The sequence below is a fragment of the Enhydra lutris genome, unplaced genomic scaffold (assembly GCF_002288905.1).
Source record: "Enhydra lutris kenyoni isolate GAN:26980312 unplaced genomic scaffold, ASM228890v2 scaffoldscaffold74, whole genome shotgun sequence".
Taxonomy (NCBI): Eukaryota; Metazoa; Chordata; class Mammalia; order Carnivora; family Mustelidae; genus Enhydra; species Enhydra lutris.
The window spans coordinates 6,119,413-6,137,865 of record NW_019154158.1 but is presented as its reverse complement, the minus strand read 5'-3'; the positions used below and the strand labels follow the sequence as shown (position 1 = coordinate 6,137,865).

At 47.6% G+C, this 18,453-nt stretch overlaps 1 protein-coding gene across 2 annotated transcripts in view; it reads left to right on the top strand.

Moving 5' to 3' along the window:
* Positions 1-7,986, top strand: part of LOC111160146 (extended synaptotagmin 1) — a 15,772-nt gene extending 7,786 nt beyond the window's left edge. For both annotated transcript variants that reach the window (XM_022523009.1, XM_022523008.1), the window contains exons 16-31: positions 1,193-1,342; positions 1,670-1,822; positions 2,177-2,353; positions 2,516-2,598; positions 2,702-2,750; positions 2,859-2,948; positions 3,061-3,156; positions 3,432-3,503; positions 3,596-3,682; positions 5,675-5,815; positions 5,928-6,076; positions 6,157-6,255; positions 6,339-6,470; positions 6,556-6,661; positions 6,891-6,940; positions 7,135-7,986. In XM_022523009.1, the coding sequence (XP_022378717.1) occupies positions 1,193-1,342; positions 1,670-1,822; positions 2,177-2,353; positions 2,516-2,598; positions 2,702-2,750; positions 2,859-2,948; positions 3,061-3,156; positions 3,432-3,503; positions 3,596-3,682; positions 5,675-5,815; positions 5,928-6,076; positions 6,157-6,255; positions 6,339-6,470; positions 6,556-6,661; positions 6,891-6,940; positions 7,135-7,174 (1,674 nt within the window). In that variant the 3' untranslated portion in view covers positions 7,175-7,986. The remainder of the gene's footprint in view (positions 1-1,192; positions 1,343-1,669; positions 1,823-2,176; positions 2,354-2,515; positions 2,599-2,701; positions 2,751-2,858; positions 2,949-3,060; positions 3,157-3,431; positions 3,504-3,595; positions 3,683-5,674; positions 5,816-5,927; positions 6,077-6,156; positions 6,256-6,338; positions 6,471-6,555; positions 6,662-6,890; positions 6,941-7,134) is intronic.
* The last annotated feature ends 10,467 nt before the right edge of the window (positions 7,987-18,453 follow it).

Sequence of the window (18,453 nt, the reverse complement as noted above, 5' to 3'; positions counted from 1 at the left end):
GATCCCAGGACCCTGGGATCATGACCCAAGCCAAAGGCAGAGGCTTAACCCACTGAGCCACCCAAGCACCCCTAGAATCATTCTTTTTTTTTTTTTTAATATTTATTTATTTGACAGAGAGAGAGAGTGATCACAAGTAGACAGAGAGGCAGGCAGAGGGAGAGGAGGAAGCAGGCTCCCTGCCGAGCAGAGAGCCCGATGCGGGGCTCGATCCCAGGACCCTGGATCATGACCTGAGCCGAAGGCAGAGGCTCAACCCACTGAGCCACCCAGGCACCCCTAGAATCATTCTTTATAGGAGTGCCTGGCTGGCTCAGTTGGAGTGTGCAACTCTTGATCTTGGGGATAGGAGTTCAAGCCCTATGTCGGGTATGGAGATTACTTAATAAGCTTTTTTTTTTTTTTTAAAGATTTTATTTATTTGACAGAGAGAGATCACAAGTAGGCAGAGAGGCAGGCAGAGAGAGAGGGAAGCAGGCCCCCCGCTGAGCAGAGAGCCAATGCGGGGCTCCATCCCAGGACCCTGGGACCATGACCTGAGCCGAAGGCAGAGGCTTTAACCCACTGAGCCACCCAGGCGCCCCCTTAATAAGCTTTTTTAAAAAAAGATTTTAGGGAGCCTACTCCCCCACCCCCACTTGCTTCTCTGCCTACTTGTGATCTCTGTCAAATAAATAAAATCTCTTAAAAAAATAAAATTTAAGGGGCGCCTGGGTGGCTCAGTGGGTTAAAGCCTCTGCCTTTGGCTCAGGTCATGATCCCAGGTCCTGGGATCGAGCCCCACATCGGGCTCTTTGCTCGGCAGGGAGCCTGCTTCCTCCTCTCTCTCTGCCTGCCTCTCTGCCTGCTTGTGATCTCTGTCAAATAAATAAATTTAAAAAATTATAAAAAAAATTTAAAAAAAAAGATTTTATTTAGAGAGAATAAGAGACAGCAAGAGTGGAGGAGGGAGTGGCAAATAGGGAAAAGCAGACTCCCCACTGAGCAAGGAGCCCCATGTGAGACTTGATCCCAGGACCTGAGCAGAAGGCAGACACTTAACCAACTGAGTCACCCACGTGCCCTAGATTCATTCTTTTAACTGAGAGTTGTATACTTAAAATGAGTGATTTTTTACGGCAAATAATGCCTCATTGAAATTATTGAGTAGGTCTCTGTTTTCCACTTCACTACATCCCCTCTTTGCCTCTAGGTGAAGGATGACTCCAGGGCTCTGACATTAGGGGCACTGACCCTGCCTCTGGCTCGCCTGCTGACTGCCCCCGAACTCACCTTGGACCAGTGGTTCCAGCTCAGCAGCTCTGGCTCAAACTCCAGGCTCTACATGAAATTGGTTATGAGGGTATGGAGACCGAGAAAATGCTGGAGGTGGTGAGGGGCCTTATAGATTCCTTGGTATGAAGAATAAAGAAGAGGAATCCTCTAAGATCTAATGAGCTAGTGTATGTGGAAGCATCTAGCAGGCACACAAAAACGTCTGTTGACCAGACTGGGGAAGAAATGGTGTTTGAGTAGGATGAGTGTGGCAGGAACCCTCTCGAGATGAGCCCAGCCAAGGCATGGACCTGTTTCCCCTGTCCCAGCCTCTGCTCTGCCCCCAAACCCACATCCCTTGCCTGCTGGTGCTAGCTGCACTTCTTTGATTGGACAATTACACCACTCTCCCTAGATCTTGTACTTGGATTCATCAGAAGTGCACTTTCCCACTGTGCCTGGAATTCCTGGGGCTTGGGACCTGGACGAGAGCCCCCAGACAGGCAGCAGCGTGGATGTCCCACCTCGACCTTCTCACACTACTCCTGAGAGTCACTTTGGGATGGAGGTGAGTCTAGATCTAGAAAGGACGAGGTAGGATCTGTTGCCTAAGCATGTGCAAAAGCCTGTTTCGGGCTGGTTTTAATAGGTCTCTCTCTACCTACCGTCTGGTGCCTCTGTCTGTCCCTTTTTTTTTTTTTTTAAAGATTTTGTTTATTTATTTGTCAGAGAGAGAGAGGGAGAGAGAACGAACACAGGCAGACAGAGTGGCAGGCAGAGGCAGAGGGAGAAGCAGGCTCCCCACAGAACAAGGAGCCCGATGCGGGACTCGATCCCAGGACGCTGGGATCATGACCTGAGCCGAAGGCAGCGGCCTAACCAACTGAGCCACCCAGGCGTCCCCTGTCTGTCCCTTTTGCAGAATGTGCTTCGGATCCATGTATTAGAGGCCCAGGATCTGATCGCCAAAGACCGTTTCCTGGGGGGACTAGTGAAGGGCAAGTCAGACCCCTATGTCAAACTAAAGCTGGCAGGACGAAGCTTCCGGAGCCGTGTTGTTCGGGAAGATCTCAATCCCCGCTGGAATGAGGTTTTTGAGGTCAGAACTGCGCGGTTAGGACTCCTCCAAGTCCCTTCTCCTTCTTCCCTCTAGCTCTGAGAGTGGTCCGAAAGCCCTCTGGGGTTTAGGTGGTTGAGGGTGAGGTTCCCAGTCATTTGAAGAAGAAAAAGAATCCGACTTCGCACTGTTTTCTCCCTCTAGGTGATTGTCACGTCAATTCCAGGCCAAGAGCTAGACATTGAAGTTTTTGACAAGGACCTGGACAAGGATGACTTTCTGGGCAGGTGAGAGGATGGGAGTCCGGAGGGGAAGACAAAGGCTTTGGGGAGATGGACACTGGGCTGTGACCACTGGCCTCTTGTTTTAATTAATTTTTCTCCTCTCCAGGTGCAAAGTGAGTCTCACCGCAGTCCTGAACACAGGCTTCCTCGATGAGGTGAGCAAGGAATTATAAGCCCTAATCCCTCCTATCTTGACCCATGTCTCAATCTCCTAGTCCCTCTGTCCCCACATCCCCAAGGCTTAAGCCTGCCTATGCCCACAGTGGCTGACCCTGGACGACGTGCCATCTGGCCGCCTGCACTTGCGTCTGGAGCGTCTGACACCCCGGCCCACGGGTGCTGAGTTAGAGGAGGTAGGGACGGGACTCTGGGTGGGTCATGGCAAACACTCCTGTCCGTCTCCCAGGCGTGGCCAGGCCACGGCACATCCAGCACGGGTCCCCCAGCCCGCGTGTCCTCCCGCAGGTGCTGCAGGTGAACAGTCTGATCCAGACGCAGAAGAGCGCAGAGCTGGCGGCGGCCCTGCTATCTGTGTATCTGGAGCGGGCGGACGAGCTGCCGGTGAGAGCCGCTCCCCGCACCCCATAGCTCCCTGGCCCTTCCTCTGCCTCCCTCAGGTTTGGATGCTCCAAGGGATATTTGGAATAATAAATTCCAAATTCCTCTTTCCCAGGGTGGTGCTGGGGTGGGAAGAATGGTCTGTTGAAGGCCAGGAGGGTAGTGGCTGTCAAGTGACCATGGGGATGTGATCTGGGAGGGGAGTAGGAGATCTGCCTCACTAGGTCTCTCAGTTCAAGACCATATTTAATAGTCAACGCACTGTTCTCTCTCTCCAGCTCCGGAAAGGGACCAAGCCTCCCAGCCCTTACGCTACTCTCACCGTCGGAGACACTTCTCATAAGACGAAGGTATTAGGAAATGCCGCAGAGCTGTCTGGGAGGGCTGAGAAACGCAGAGGAGAACGTTCCAAGCACTGACCTTAACCCCTCATCTCCACCAGACAATTGCCCAAACCTCAGCCCCTGTCTGGGATGAGACTGCCTCCTTTCTCATCAAGAGACCACACATCGAGAGCCTGGAGCTGCAGGTACCATAAATTCATTCTGTGAACATTTTGCCACCGCGGGTGAGTCACTGAACCAGGCATAGGGAGAAAAGATTTAGTTCCTATCTTTATGGAGCTCACACTCCCTTTGGGGAGAAGAATAACCAAGGAAAATTTCCAGACTGACAAACTGCTGAGGTAAAAGGCACTGTGGGGAAAAGGAGGGCTTCTACCTCAGAGGAGGGGAAAAGGTGGAGGTAGTAGTAGCGGTAACCCTAGATGACCCCTGAGCTTAAGGGGAAACAGGATGTGACCAAGAAGAGAAGGAATAGTCTCAGGCTGAGAAGGGAATGAGGACAAAGAAGGCAAACTGTAGATCACAGAGGCAGACAGGAGCAGGATCAAAAGGGCTCTTGACTCTTATGTTAAGAATGTGGATTTACGGGACGCCTGGGTGGCTCAGTTGGTTGAGCAGCTGCTTTCGGCTCAGGTCATGATCCCGGCGTCCTGGGATCGAGTCCCGCATCGGCCTCCTTGCTCATCGGGGAGCCTGCTTCTCCCTCTGCCTCTGCCTGCCACTCTGTCTGCATGTACTCACTCTCTGTGACAAATAAATAAGTAAAAATCTTTAAAAAAATATATTAAAAAAAAAAATGTGGATTTACCCTAAAGGCATAGGGGAATATTTGAAGGAGTGAGGGGTGACATACCCAGATTTGCACTTTACAAAGATTGTGCTGATGGCAGGGTGAAGGGTGGACTGAAGGAAGATGGTGCTGGAGGCAGGGAGGTCAGCTAACAGGCTATGAAGCAAGACATGACGAAGGGCAATGGTATTTAGTGGTGGTTATTTTGACATGGGAGAAGGAACAAAGAACAGCCTAGACACGAACTCCTGGATTTTTAGCCTGGGGCAGCGGGACAGAGAAGGGAGCCATGGCCAACACAGGGAATGGCCAAAGCAGGAGTGCTTGAATTTGAGACCTCTGAGATCATCCAAGGGGAAACAGCTATCCAGAAGGTAGATCTGTGGCCCACTATGGGGTTCTCACTGCTCCTTCATTTGAGCACCAAGCACACGTAGCACCTATAGTCCCGGGTGTGCAGGAGCACCCTGAGGGCCTACGGAGAGTGGGAAGACAAAGGAGGGACATACTAAGCATGGCAGCAATGACAGAGCAGACAGAGGAAGAGGAGCCCTGCAAAGGGCCTGAGGTGTAACAGGGGCAATGGGGTGTTCGCCAGGAGAGAAGGGGGTATGGAAGCCAAAGAAGAGTGTCTGAAACGATAGGAAGTGGCCAGATGTTACCAAGAAAACGAAATGAGATGACTGAGAATGACTGACGTTAAGGTAACAGATTAGAGCAACTTTAGTGGCAAGCACGGAGTAGAAACTAGATTTCAGGGGGTTCAAGGGTGAACAAAGGTAAAGAGGTATGGGAGCAGGGAGAGGGTGGTAGAGGTAATACAGGGGTGCTTTTCCTCTTCTGGAGTGAGAGTCAAAGACCCTCTAAAGTTGATAAAGTAATACGTTGAGAATTACATGAATAGAACTCAAGAGACCTTAAAATAGTGTAACTGTTAACAACACTAGCAGAGGTAGAGAAGATAAGTCAATGAGCTCCATTCCTTACCTTGCACCGCAGGGAATCAGGAGATACAAAAGCTGGCAAATAGTGATAGAGAGATACAGGCATATTAGCTAGAATTATTCTGGAACTCAGAAGACAGGAAGGGTTTGCAGGTCATTACATCTGGAGTGTGGAAATGGGGGTTAGGTGGGCAGGAACCCTGTAATTCCATTTTTGCTGTTCTTTTTCTCCACGCTGTGCAGCAGCTATGGCCCTGGGGTGTAATTTGTGAAAGTTCAGGAAGTAGAGAGGGCACAGTCTAGTCTGGCTAGGAAGGGAGGGGAAGCGGGGCCAGCAACATGGCTGCCATGTGGCCATCACAAAGGGGACTCTCTCTCCAAAACCACCCAAGTGTTTGAACCTAGAACACCAGGGTTAAATCATCTGCCTCTTGATTCCACAGGTCCGGGGTGAGGGGACAGGCACACTGGGCTCGTTCTCCCTGCCCCTCTCGGAGCTACTCGTGGCTGACCAGCTCTGCCTGGACCGTTGGTTTACACTTAACAATGGTCAAGGGCAGGTGCTACTGAGAGCACAGCTCGGGGTGAGTAGCAGGAGGTGACGGGCCGAGGGGGGACGGAGACCAGGGGCTGTGTTCTTGTAGTCAGGGAGCTGAGCAAGACCCGGCCCAGCTCGCAGCTCTCTTGCCTCCCCAGATCCTGGTGTCCCAGCATTCGGGCGTGGAAGCACACAGCCATAGCCACAGCTCCTCCTCGCTGAGTGAAGAACCAGAGCTCTGGGGGGGACTCCCTCACAGCACCTCCTCTGCCCCGGAGCTGCGGCAGCGCCTGACACATGGGGACAGGTGAGGGGCTAGGCCAGAAAGACCTCATGCACTCAGGAGTATGAAGGCTCCCGGGGCACTATCTCCATCTCTCCCCACAGTCCCCTGGAGGCTCCAGCTGGGCCCCTAGGCCAGGTGCGACTGACCGTCTGGTACTACAGCGAAGAGCGAAAGCTGGTCAGCATTGTTCACAGCTGCCGGTGAGACCCCGTCTGCCCTCCCCTCCTGCCCCCCTGGCCATCCTCCCCTTGGGCTGCCTTCTTACCTTCAGCTTCCTGTGCAGGGCCCTTCGACAGAATGGACGGGACGCCCCCGACCCCTACGTGTCACTGTTGCTATTGCCAGACAAGAACCGGGGTACCAAGCGGAAAACCTCACAGAAGAAGAGGACCCTAAACCCTGAATTCAATGAACGGTCAGTCAGTAGGCATTCAGGAGGAAAGAAGGGTGGCTCAGGAAGGAACCCCTTCCTCTAATGCCCAGTGTTCCCCTCCCCCCAGATTTGAGTGGGAACTGCCCCTAGATGAGGCCCTGAGGCGAAAGCTGGATGTCTCTGTGAAGTCGAATTCCTCCTTCATGTCAAGGGAGCGTGAGCTGCTGGGGAAGGTAAGAGGGTGAGGGTGAGCAAGGCGAAGGTAAGGCTTGGAAGCTGCTGGGAGCAAGGCCATCATCCCTCAGGGACCCGGGGAGGAAGCAACGCCGGTGACACCACTATACATGTGACCTGATCCCGTCAGCACTGGTTTGGAGCAGGAGTGTGGAACGATGGGACGTGGTCTTTGGCGATCTCAAAGTAACATCTGCACCCCCCCCCCCGCCACCTCCTCCAATGCAGGTTCAGCTGGACCTTGCTGAGATAGACCTTTCCCAGGGAGCGGCCCAGTGGTAAGTACCCGATGGGCTGGGGGTGGGCCTGGCTGTGTAAGCCAGAGAAATCCCAGTCCTGGGCAGGGAGAAGAGCATGCGTTCTGAGGTGAGAACCACTGATTCTCTGCAGTCCAAGAGCCCTTGGCTCATGCTTCATTTCTTGGAGGACACAAGTCCCCTTTCTACCTGAGCCTTCTCTGCTTCTTCCCCAGGTATGACCTCATGGATGACAAGGACAAGGGCAGCTCCTAGGAGCCAAAGATTCCCAGCCTGACCACAGTCTCCATGCCTTGCCCCTCACTGCATCACCACCTTGATGTGATGAGCCTAAAGCTAGGGCCCGAGGGTAGAGCCTGTGCCCCTCAGCCCTCTCACCTCCCAGGCCCGTGCTGGGGCCTTTGCTTGACCAAAGAGGAGGACCATGTCACCCTTTACTGCATGGCCTTGATCCTTCTGGGCTCCTGGGGCAGAGACCTGAGCTGGCTGTTTCCCGCTCTGCCTGCACGTTCTCCTCCTTTGTCCCTCCGCCTCAGGGCCTTCTGTACCGTGCCTGGCCACTGGCAGCACTAGCAGCGGCCTTCGCTTATGCCAAATACAGCTTCTGGAAAGATCTTTTCTCCTTAAGTGGACAGCCACCTTCTTCCCTACCATGAACAGTCAGGGAGGGCAAACGTGGGTGGGAAGGTAGACGGGTTAACCATTCAAGCCAAGAGCCTCTGGGACTAGTGTGTGTCATCAGCATATGGTGACCCAGACCCCCGAGTCCAGTTCTGCCCCCACTTCTCAAGTCTGTCCCGAAAATTACACCTGCTGCGATGACCAGGGCCAGTCTCTTGATGCACTTTGGGAACCAGAACGCTTAGCCACTACTTGGAAGATGTGGAGAGAACCTCTGTCTTAGGGCTTCTGGCTGGCACCGTGCAGCCTTGGAGGACGGGAGGCAGCAGGGCCAGTATCGGTTCAGGTACCTGGGCTGTTAACTCATTGACTAGAACCCAATCTCTTGGTTTTGCACCAACTCTGCCAACCCACTGTACCTTATATTAAACATTATACTCAAACCAGCTGTGGCTCTCTTCTTTAAGGAAAGGGAATTTAGCCTACCATTATTATTTGCCGATGACGTGGTATGTAGAGAAAATCCTAAAGACTCCACCAAAAAAACTGAGAACTAAAAGTTCAGTAAAATTGTAGGATACAAAGTCAACATACAAAAATCTATTGCATTTCTATACAGCAGTAGCTGTTAGATAAAACCCATTTACAGGTGCTTCAAAGAGAATTAAATACCTACAAATAAATTTAACCAAGGAGGTAAAAGAGCCATACAGTGAAAACTATATGGTATTAAGGAAAGGAACTGAAGATACAGAAGCCATCCCATGCTCAGGGACTGCAAGTATTGTTAAAATGTCCACACTTCCGAGAACAAACTACAGAGTCAATGCGATCCCTATCAAAAATCCAATGGCAGGGGTGCCTGGGTGGCTCAGTGTGTTTAAGCCTCTGCTTTCGGCTCGGGTCATGATCCCGGGATCCTGGGATCGAGCCCCACATCGGGCTCTCTGCTCGGCAGGGAGCATGCTTCCTCCTCTCTCTCTGCCTGCCTCTCTGCCTACTTGTGATCTCTGTCTGTCAAATAAATAAAATCTTAAAAAAAAAAAAATCCAGTGGCATCTTTCACAGAAATAAACAATCCCCAAATCTGTATGGAACCACAAAAGTCCCCGAACAGCCAAAGCAATCTTGAGAAAACAAAGCTAGAGGCATCACACTCCTTGCCCTCCAACTATATTATAAAGCTATAGTAATCAAAACAGTATGGTGTTGGCATAGAACACTCATAACAACAGAAAGCCCAGAAATAAACCCTTTCAGGCTTCCCCTGCTACCTGAAAGTACAGTGTTCCTATGAAACCTTTGATTGATTGATATAAAGCAAAAAAATCAATTACTGTTAGTTTAAATGGAGAAATTTTCAAGAACTCCCAGACCCTCAAAATAATCTCTTTTAGGCGTCTCTGACACTTGAGGACACATCTTGCTAACGGATGCACAAAATAAATTCAAATAAGGCACAGATGCACCCAGTTCAAAGCTATGGCATTCAGATGCTGCACGAATGCCAAGGGAAGAAGCTTGGGGGGCCGCTTTCCCGGCGTGGGGTGCTCACAGCCTCTATGATGGCTCACTGCAACAAAAGCTGAATGTCATTTTTGCTTTTCAGTCTCCTCAGTAAAAGCAAAAATCCCCTTTGGATTTCTTTTGGTTAGTGAAAACAGGTCTTGATGTAGGTCTTTTTTTTTTCTTTTTTCTTTTTTTTTTTTTAAGATTCCCTTTATTTATTTGACAGCAAGAGAGGGAACAAGCAGGGGCAGGGGCAGAGGGAGAAGCACACTTCCTGTCAAGCAGAGAGCCCGACAGGGGGGCCGATCCCAGGACCCTGAGATCACAACCGAGCTGAAGGCAGACACTCAACGACTGAGCCACCCAGGCACCCCTTAATGTAGGTCTTCTTAAAAGCAAAGTGGCCTTGGGGCGCCTGGGTGGCTCAGTGGGTTAAAGCCTCTGCCTTCAGCTCAGGTCATGATCCCAGGGTCGATCCCAGGGTCCTGGGATCAAGCCCCATGTCGGGCTCTCCGCTCAGCAGGGAGCCTGTTTCCCTTCCTCTCTCTCTGCCTGCCTCTCTGCCTACTTGTGATCTCTGTCAAATAAATAAAATCTTTTTTAAAAAAATAAATAAAGTAAATAATTAAAAGCAAAGTGGCTTAACATGAACTTTCACAAAGCAGGGGCTATCTGCATATGGCTAACTAATTTATGATAAAGGAGCCAAGTATTCTATATAACGGGAAAAGGACAGTCTCTTTAATAAATGGCACTGGGAAAACTAGACAGCCACATGCAAAACAATGAGACTGGAGCATTATCTTACACTCAACCAAAAAAAATTAAATTAATTAACTAAAAATGGGTTAAACACTTGAATGTAAGACCTAGAACCATAAAACTAGAAAAAATATGCAATAAGGGGCACCTGGGTGGCTCAGTGGGTTAAAGCCTCTGCCTTCAGCTCAGGTCATGATCCCAGGGTCCTGGGATCGAGCCCCACATCGGGCTCTCTGCTCGGCGGGGAGCCTGCTTCCCCCTCTCTCTCTGCCTGCCTCTCTGCCTACTTGTGATCTCTGTCAAATAAATAAATAAATAAAAATCTTTAAAAAAAATATGCAATAAGCTCTTTGACACAGATCTTGGTGATGAGATTTTTTAATGTGATACCCAAAAGCAAAGGCAATAAAAGCAAAAAAAAAAAAAAATCATCTATATCAAACTAAAAAGTTCCCACATCACATACATAACCAACAAAATGAAAAGCCAAACTACCAAAAGGGCGAAAATATTTGTAAATTATGTATCTGATAGGGGGTTAATATTTGAAATATGTAAGGAACTCGCACAACTCAATAGCTAAAAAAAACAAAAAACAGTTAAAAAATGGGCAGATCTGAATAGAGATTTTTCCAAAGAAGACATACATATGGCCAACAAGTACCTGAAAAGATATTCACCATCACAAATCATCAGGGAAATGCAAATTTAAAGATTTTATTTAGGGGCGCCTGGGTGGCTCAGTGGGTTAAAGCCTCTGCCTTCGGCTCAGGTCATGATCTCAGGGTTCTGGGATCGAGCCCCGCATCGGACTCTCTGCTCAGCGGGGAGCCTGCTTCCTCCTCTCTCTCACTCTGCCTGCCTCTCTGCCTACTTGTGATCTCTGTCTGTCAAATAAATAAATAAAATCTTTTAAAAAAATGAATAAAAAAATAAAGATTTTATTTATTTATTTGACAGACAGAGATCACAAGTAGGCAGAGAGGAAGGCAGAGAGAGAGGAAGGGAAACAGGCTCCCTGCTGAGCAGAGATTCCTGATTCAGGACTTGATCCCAGGACCCTGGGATCATGACCTGAGCCAAAGGCAGACACTTAACTGACTGAGCCACCCAGGCACTCTAAGGGAAATGCAAATTTAAACCACAATCAGACATCACCTTACACCTTTCAGAATGGCTCTCATCACAAAGATAAGAAATAACAAGTATTGGTGAAAAAGGGAACCCTTGTACCCTATGGGATATAAACTGGTACAAGCATTAGGTAAAACAGCATGGAGGGGCCTCAAAAAACTAAAAATAGAGGGGCACCTGGTGGCTCAGTCGGAGGCCTTCCTTGTTCAGTGGAAGGCCTAATTCTCCCTCTCCCACTCCCCCTGCTTGTATTCCCTCTCTCCCTGTCTCTCCCTCTGTCAAATAAATAAATATTTTTTAAAAAATGGAAAACAAAACTGCTGCATGATCCAATAATTCCACTTCTGGGTATACATCTAAAGGAAATCTCTATCTCAAAGAAATCCCTGCACCGCCATATTCACCGCACCATTATTTACAATAGCCAAGACAGGGACACGACCTAAGTGACCACTGAAGAATGAATGAAGAAAGAAATGGGTGTGCATGTGTACACACACACACACACACACACACACAGAGGAATATTATTCAGTCATAAAAAGAAGGATATCTTACCATTTGCAACAACATGGATAGGCCTTGAGAGCATTATGCTAAGTGAAACAAGTCAAAGACAAATACTGTATGATCTCACTCACATGTGGAATCTAATAATAATACTAAAAAAAAAAGCTCATAGAGAGGTGCCTGGGTGGGTCAGTGGGATAAAGCCTCTGCCTTTGACTCAGGTCATGATCCCAGGGTCCTGGGAACGAGCCCCATATAGGGCTCTCTGCTCAGCGGGGAACCTGCTTCCCCCTCTCTCTCTCTGCCTGCCTCTCTGCCTGCTTGTGATCTCTATCTCTGTCAAATAAATAAATAAAATCTTAAAAAAAGAAAAAAGGCTCAGAGATACAGAGAACATATTGGTGATTCCAGAGGTGGGGTAGGAGAGTGGGAAAAATGGGTAAAGGGGGTCAAAAGATACAAACTTCCAGCTATAAAATGAGACCTGAGACACAATGTACAGCATGGTGACTATAGTTAAAATACCATATTGTATATGTGAAAGCTGCTAAGACAAGAGATCTGAAAAGTCTCATCACAAGGAAAAAAATTTGTAACAATGTAAGGTGATGAATGTTAACTATAACTAGACTTACTGTTTTTCATTTTGAGATTGTATAAATACTGAAATGTTATATATCTGAAACTAATTTAATGTTCTATGTCAATGTTAATTTTTTTTAATAAAAAAAGGAAAAAATACAAGTTAAAATTTTTAAAAAGCCTTTCAATTAATGAATCATGTCAGTTTAATTAATGGTCACAACCTACTGTGCATCCAGCCACCAAGAATGCCGGTTCCGTTGAGCATGGTCAAGGCACCTGCGTGAAGCGGCTCCCTTTGAGCTTCTCAGTGAGACTCATTCCCAGTCTCGGTGATGAGCGAAGACAGCTCCCTGTCTATGATCCACTGCCCATTATGATCCCGTGCGCTCTGCAGTGAAAGGACTCTAAGCCACAAACACGGACGCTCTGCGGCCCAGCACGGGCTCACAGTGTCTTAGTGGCAGGTGTCTTAGTGGCAGGTATCGCCAGACTCACAGAGGCTTCAGGCCTACCTGATAGGCAGCAAAATGAGAAATATTTTCTAACCATTCAGTTATGCTCACTTTGAGCTCTGCTCCTTTGGAGACCCCTCCAAATGGCAACTAGAGAAGCTGTACTCCATCAGTTCTAACTACCACATGGAAGGAGAGTGGGGGAGAGCAAGGGCAGATTACTGAAAGTGGGCTCAGTGGACCAGGTGATTTCAGAACTGCCTTGGGAGGGGGGATGCTTTGTCATCTTCTCTGGAAATATATAAACCTTAGGATGCTATCCACTGGGAGGAGAGAAAAAGGCTCAGAGGAAAAAACAAAACTCAGTTCCACAAGGCGTTGTCAAAATTCACCTTATTAGCAAAAGCTGAATTCAAATTTCATGCCATCCATGAATGCAGCTCCTGTTTTTTCAATAACTTTCATACTCACTGCTGGTCCTCTGCTGCCTCTGTTTCCTTCCCACCAACTTATGAGGATTCTCAAGCCTTGGCCATGGGGACAGAGTTGCCCTCCCCCCAACCCAGAAACTTAAGAAAGGAAAACCCAAGAAACACAGGGCAGAGGAACTTACATTTCTAAGGCCTCTTATTGAGTTATTCGATCCTAGGCATGCGGCCCAAGGCCTGCTGCTCTAGCTGGCTTCAGATAATACAAACAGGGATCTTGTAATGTGTGACTTTAAAAAGCACTCTTGACCTAGTTCATCACTTCAAGTAGTTACATTTCCAGAAAACTAGAGGACATGGCACAAATTCTCCCACCCAGGAGGTCCCTAATCTTTCCCAACCTTTGCCAGTTCCGGATATATAAGGGAAGAGGTACTGATCTACATATTAAATGCAAGACAAGACACAATTCAGTACATTGTGGTACTTATATATACAAAGATGGAACAAATTAAGGGTCATTAATCACAAGAATTAAACAAATGTATATCTGTTACTTCTCAAACAGCTGGCCTGGATACTAACACATATAAGATGCCTGCTTCTTATAGAGAAAGGCAGATACCACTGCATATAGGTAGACTATCACTGATATCTGCAAATACTACCCTCTTTTTTTTTAAATTTATTTATTTAGATAATCTCTATACCCCATGTGGGGCTCAAACTCACAACCTGAGATCAAGAGTTGTATGTTCTTCTGACTGAGCTCACCAGGCGCCCCACAAATACTGCTCTCTTGCAATGCAACTTTACTGGCCCAAAGTGCTGTAGTTAACTGGATGTGGCAATACAGTTGTCTGCCCAACAGCCATTTTCCCCTCTTCCCTACATACAGAATCCTAGAGCATTCCTGACAGTGCCAGCCCCAGGGGATTCATCACAATCCTCTTTGCTGGATACTCTTTCCCAGCCTGCCCTGTAACATGGGGCGGCTCTGTGTAGCCCCAGCTCTAGTCAATAAGATGTAAGAGGAAGTCAGCTGGGGACCAGAGTGTCAACAGAAGAAAGCCCTCACTGCCTTCTTCCTTTACCACTGGGTCACTGTTGGAAGGATGTGATGCCTGGAGCTGCAGCTGCCTTTTTTTTTTTTTTTAAAGATTTTATTTATTTATTTGACAGAGAGGCAGGTGGGGTCGGGGGGGTGGGGGTAAGCAGTCTCCCTGCTGAGCAGAGAGCCAGATGCGGCCTCCATCCCAGGACACTTACATCAAGACCTGAGATCAGGACCTGAGCCAAAGGCAGAGGCTTTTTTTTTTTTTTTAAGATTTTATTTATTTATTTGACAGGCGGAGATCACAAGTAGGCAGAGAGGCAGGCAGAGAGAGAGGAGGAAGCAGGCTCCCCACTGAGCAGAGAGCCCGATGCAGGGCTCGATCCCAGGACCCCAGGATCATGACCTGAGCTGAAGGCAGAGGCTTAACCCACTGAGCCACCCAGGCACCCCAGCAGCTGTCTTCTTTAAGGCCATGAGGTGACTACCATAAGGAGGAAAAGCTGACATAATTAAGGAATACATACTTTATAAATTAGGGTCATGTGCATACCATACAATAAAATATTATTCAGCCATTAAAAAAAAAAAAAAAGGAAAACTTGCCATTTGCAACAATACGGATGGGCCTCCAGGGTATTATGTGAAATGAAGTAAGTCAGAGAAAGGCAAATACTGCATGACTTCACTTGAATGCAAAAACAAACAAAACACTGAACTCACAGATTGTATACTTGAAAGCTGCTGAGAGGTAAGTTTTCATCATAAGAAAAAGATTTTTGGGGGCACCTGGGTGGCTCAGTCATTAAGCGTCTGCCTTCAGCTCAGGTCATAGTCCAAGGGTTCTGGGATTGAGCCCCGAATCACACTCCCTGCTCAGTGAGGAACCTGCTTCTCCCTCTCCCACTCCGCCTGCTTGTGTTCCCTCTCTCACTGTCTGTCAGAGAAATAAAATCCTAAAAAAAAAAAAAAAAAAGGAAAAAACTTTTTCTAACTATGTGTGGTGATGGACATTAATTACACTCACCATGTTATTTACCCCACAATGTACACAAATATAGAATCATTGTTACACACCTGAAACTAATGTTACATGTCAATTATACCTCAATACAAAGAAAAAAAAAAGAACTAAAAATCTAAGATTAGGCAAACAGAGTGATTATATACATAAAACCAAACATAAGAAAGGTACAAAGAATAAAGGGGAGCTAAGGGACGCCTTGGTGGCTCAGTTGGTTAAGCGTCTGGCTTTGGCTCAGCTCATGATCCCAGGGTCCTGGTCTGCCCGGCTGGGGCCTCGCTCAGCTGGGAGCCTGCTTCTCCTTCTGCCTGCCACTCCCCCTGCTTGTGTTCTCTCTCTCTGACAAATAAATATATAAAATCTTTTTTTAAAAAATTTTAAAAAAAGGACAGCTAACAGGGCAGATGAGGGACCTTGTATCATCTCTGCAAACCTATGTCTACCTAACACCTCCCGTCCACTCTACTCCTTAAAACTATTTTTACACAAAGCTCACTCTGGCCTCCTCTGAAATCTGGCTCACCTCCTAAGAGACCTCATTCACCTGGAGCATCCTCAAGGGGAGACTGCTCCTTTCTGTGAACCCCATATTTTTTTTTTTTTTTTGACAGACAGAGATCACAAGCAGGCAGAGAGGCAGGCAGAGAGAGAGGAGGAAGCAGGCTCCCTGCAGAGCAGAGAGCCCGATACGGGGCTCGATCCCAGGACCCTGGGACCATGACCTGAGCCGGAGGCAGAGGCTTTAACCCACTGAGCCACCCAGGCGCCCCGAACCCCATATTCTTATACTGGGAAGTGAGGTCCACATTCTCCTTGGACCCCAATGCTGTTTCCCCACTGTTATTCTCAGAGCAGTAAAAATCTCAGCTCCTCTGGAGTTGATGCCAATCTGATACACTGTCTCTACCTTTTCTCATCTCTGTCATTCACAGACACTCAATATTTACTGAAGGGTACGGCACTCTGAATACTGCTGTCGCCGTGGCGTCTGCAAGGTATAACGTGGGCTATTCAGTAATTAACATCATAGTTCCTCACTGTGGTGGACAATGTAGGTTTCCTCCCCAGTGTCCCTTCTACTCTTCCCCATTTGGATGGACTCCAGTCCACATCCAATGGCAGACAGACCCTGACTGGCCTATCAGAGTAACATCTCCTTGTCACAGGGGTGGGCAAAACCCCACGTCTAAGCCAAACAGGGCATGTTATTTCCCTAGTCATGTTGATTAATTCAAAGATTGACGGGCATTTTTCTTAGTCAGTCTAGTCAAAGTGAAGTTCAGGAACTGATTCCAATGGTGAAGAAAAGCTCACGCTGCTGTGCCTGGTTGGCTCAGTCAGTAGAGCATGAGACTCCTGATCTCAGGGTCATGAGTTCAAGCCCCATGTTGGTGTAAGGCTTATTTAAATAAATAAATAAATAAATAAATATTTCCAAAATAGAAAAGAAAAGCTCCCTCTCTTCCTCCTGTGATATAAGGATGTGATACCCATGCAGCTAAGCAGGTATGGCTCCAGGAGGGAATCAAGTACGAAGTCAACACATGAAGGACAGTGGTAAAAAAAGAAAGTCCCTTTGTGATGTCATGAAAGTTCTGGATAAAAATTAACTTGAACCCCACCCTACCTCTTGACTTTTCAATTACATAAGTCAATAAACCCTCTTTATTGGTTAGCCAGTTTTATTTTATTTTTTAAGATTTTACTTATTTATTTGAAAGAGAGAGAGAGCGCACGAGCATGCACAAGTAGACAGAGTGGCAGTCAGAGAGAGAAGCAGGCTTCCTGCGGAGCAAGGAGCCTGATGTGGGACTCGATCCCAGAACCCTGGGATCATGACCTGAGCCAAAGGCAGCAGCTTAACCAACTGAGCCACCCAGGTGTCCCAAGGTTAGCCAGTTTTAGTCAGGTATTTACTACTTGCAACTGAAAATGCCCTACGGAACATTCTCCTCAGAGCCAATAACCTTCACGTCCCTACCCTTTCAACCATTCACTCTCATGGCCACTCAACCTAGTTCCTATCTTCCTCTATATCCTTTAAATATAGGATCTATATTCAAATGCACTATTTTCTCCAACTAAACTCTGAGAGCTCCAACCATCTTGCTTCTTCATCCTCGAGACCCAAGCCTGTTAGTGACTTTCTATATTCTCTCAATCAAATAGGCCACTTTTTTTTTTTTTAAAGTAAGCTCTACACCCAATGTGGAGCTTGAACTCATGACCCTGAGATTAAGGGTCACATGCTTTATCCTCTGAACCAGCCAGATGGCCCTAATAGGCCACTTTTATACTCATTCCTCTATGTGGCCTAAACCACAAACCCTCTTTGACTCAGATTCTCAATCGCTTCCATGTTCATCCATCATCCCTACTCCACAAAACTTCAACCCATTACCATTTCCAGCTGCCGCTCTGTTCTAGCTCAATCATCCAACCAGCTGAGTACTGCTGGAAGAGGAAATCACTACCTCGTGGACTGGCATCATTACAAACTCATGATCTTCCATGACAACCACCCTCCATGCTACTCAGCAAGTTCATGTAGGGAGCACAGAGAAGGCAACTCAGTAAATGTCAAATGAGTATTTGTGAATGGGTCCCCAGTAAGCCATCTCCCACTTTTCATAGCACCTGTTTCAAACCTTCACCACTTTCTCAAGCCACCTCCTCCTCCTTCCTCTTTTAGCAAATCAATCACCTCGTGTTCTACTATAGAGTAAAAATACCTAGGAACTCTATCTCCTGAATCCCTAATCTATTTCCTAATTAACTTACTAGTGTCAGTGTCCATCCTTGACTCTTCCCTTTTATCCAGAGAGCCATTCATTCTCCAGATATTTGACTGCCCAGTACATGCCAGGCACCGTACTCTGCTTGGCCCCAGAAAGAGTGTGTGTTAGTAGGGATAGGGGACAGAGACAGAAAAGACAGTGGCAACAACCTGAAAAAAAGGAACATGATCCCTTTGAAGATCTGAAAGCTAGTAGATGTGGCTGGTATAGAGGTGTGGCTGGTACAAGCAAGCAGCGTTTGAAACTGCCGGGTTTTGTGGCCCAACTAAAGATTCAGTCTTTATCAAAACACATGGAAGGATTTTAGGTAGGGAGATGACATAATCAAATGCACATTTCAAAAAGATCACTCCTCTTATTAAAGCTGTAGTTACCTATGTTAGTTTGTTCTCTGTCCTTTCTGTAGCTAAAAATATCAATAGATTTCCAGACCTAACACAGACCTAGAGTCAGAATCTCTGCGGGCTGAGCCTGGAAGTCTGTCTGTTTATAAAGTTCCCAGGAGATTCAAAAGAACAGCTAAGTCTTGGGGCGCCTGGGTGGCTCAGTGGGTTAAAGCCTCTGCCTTTGGCTTGGGTCATGGTCCCAGGGTCCTGGAATCAAGCCCCGCATCGGGCTCTCTGCTCAGCAGGGAGCCTGCTTTCTCCTTCTCTCTGC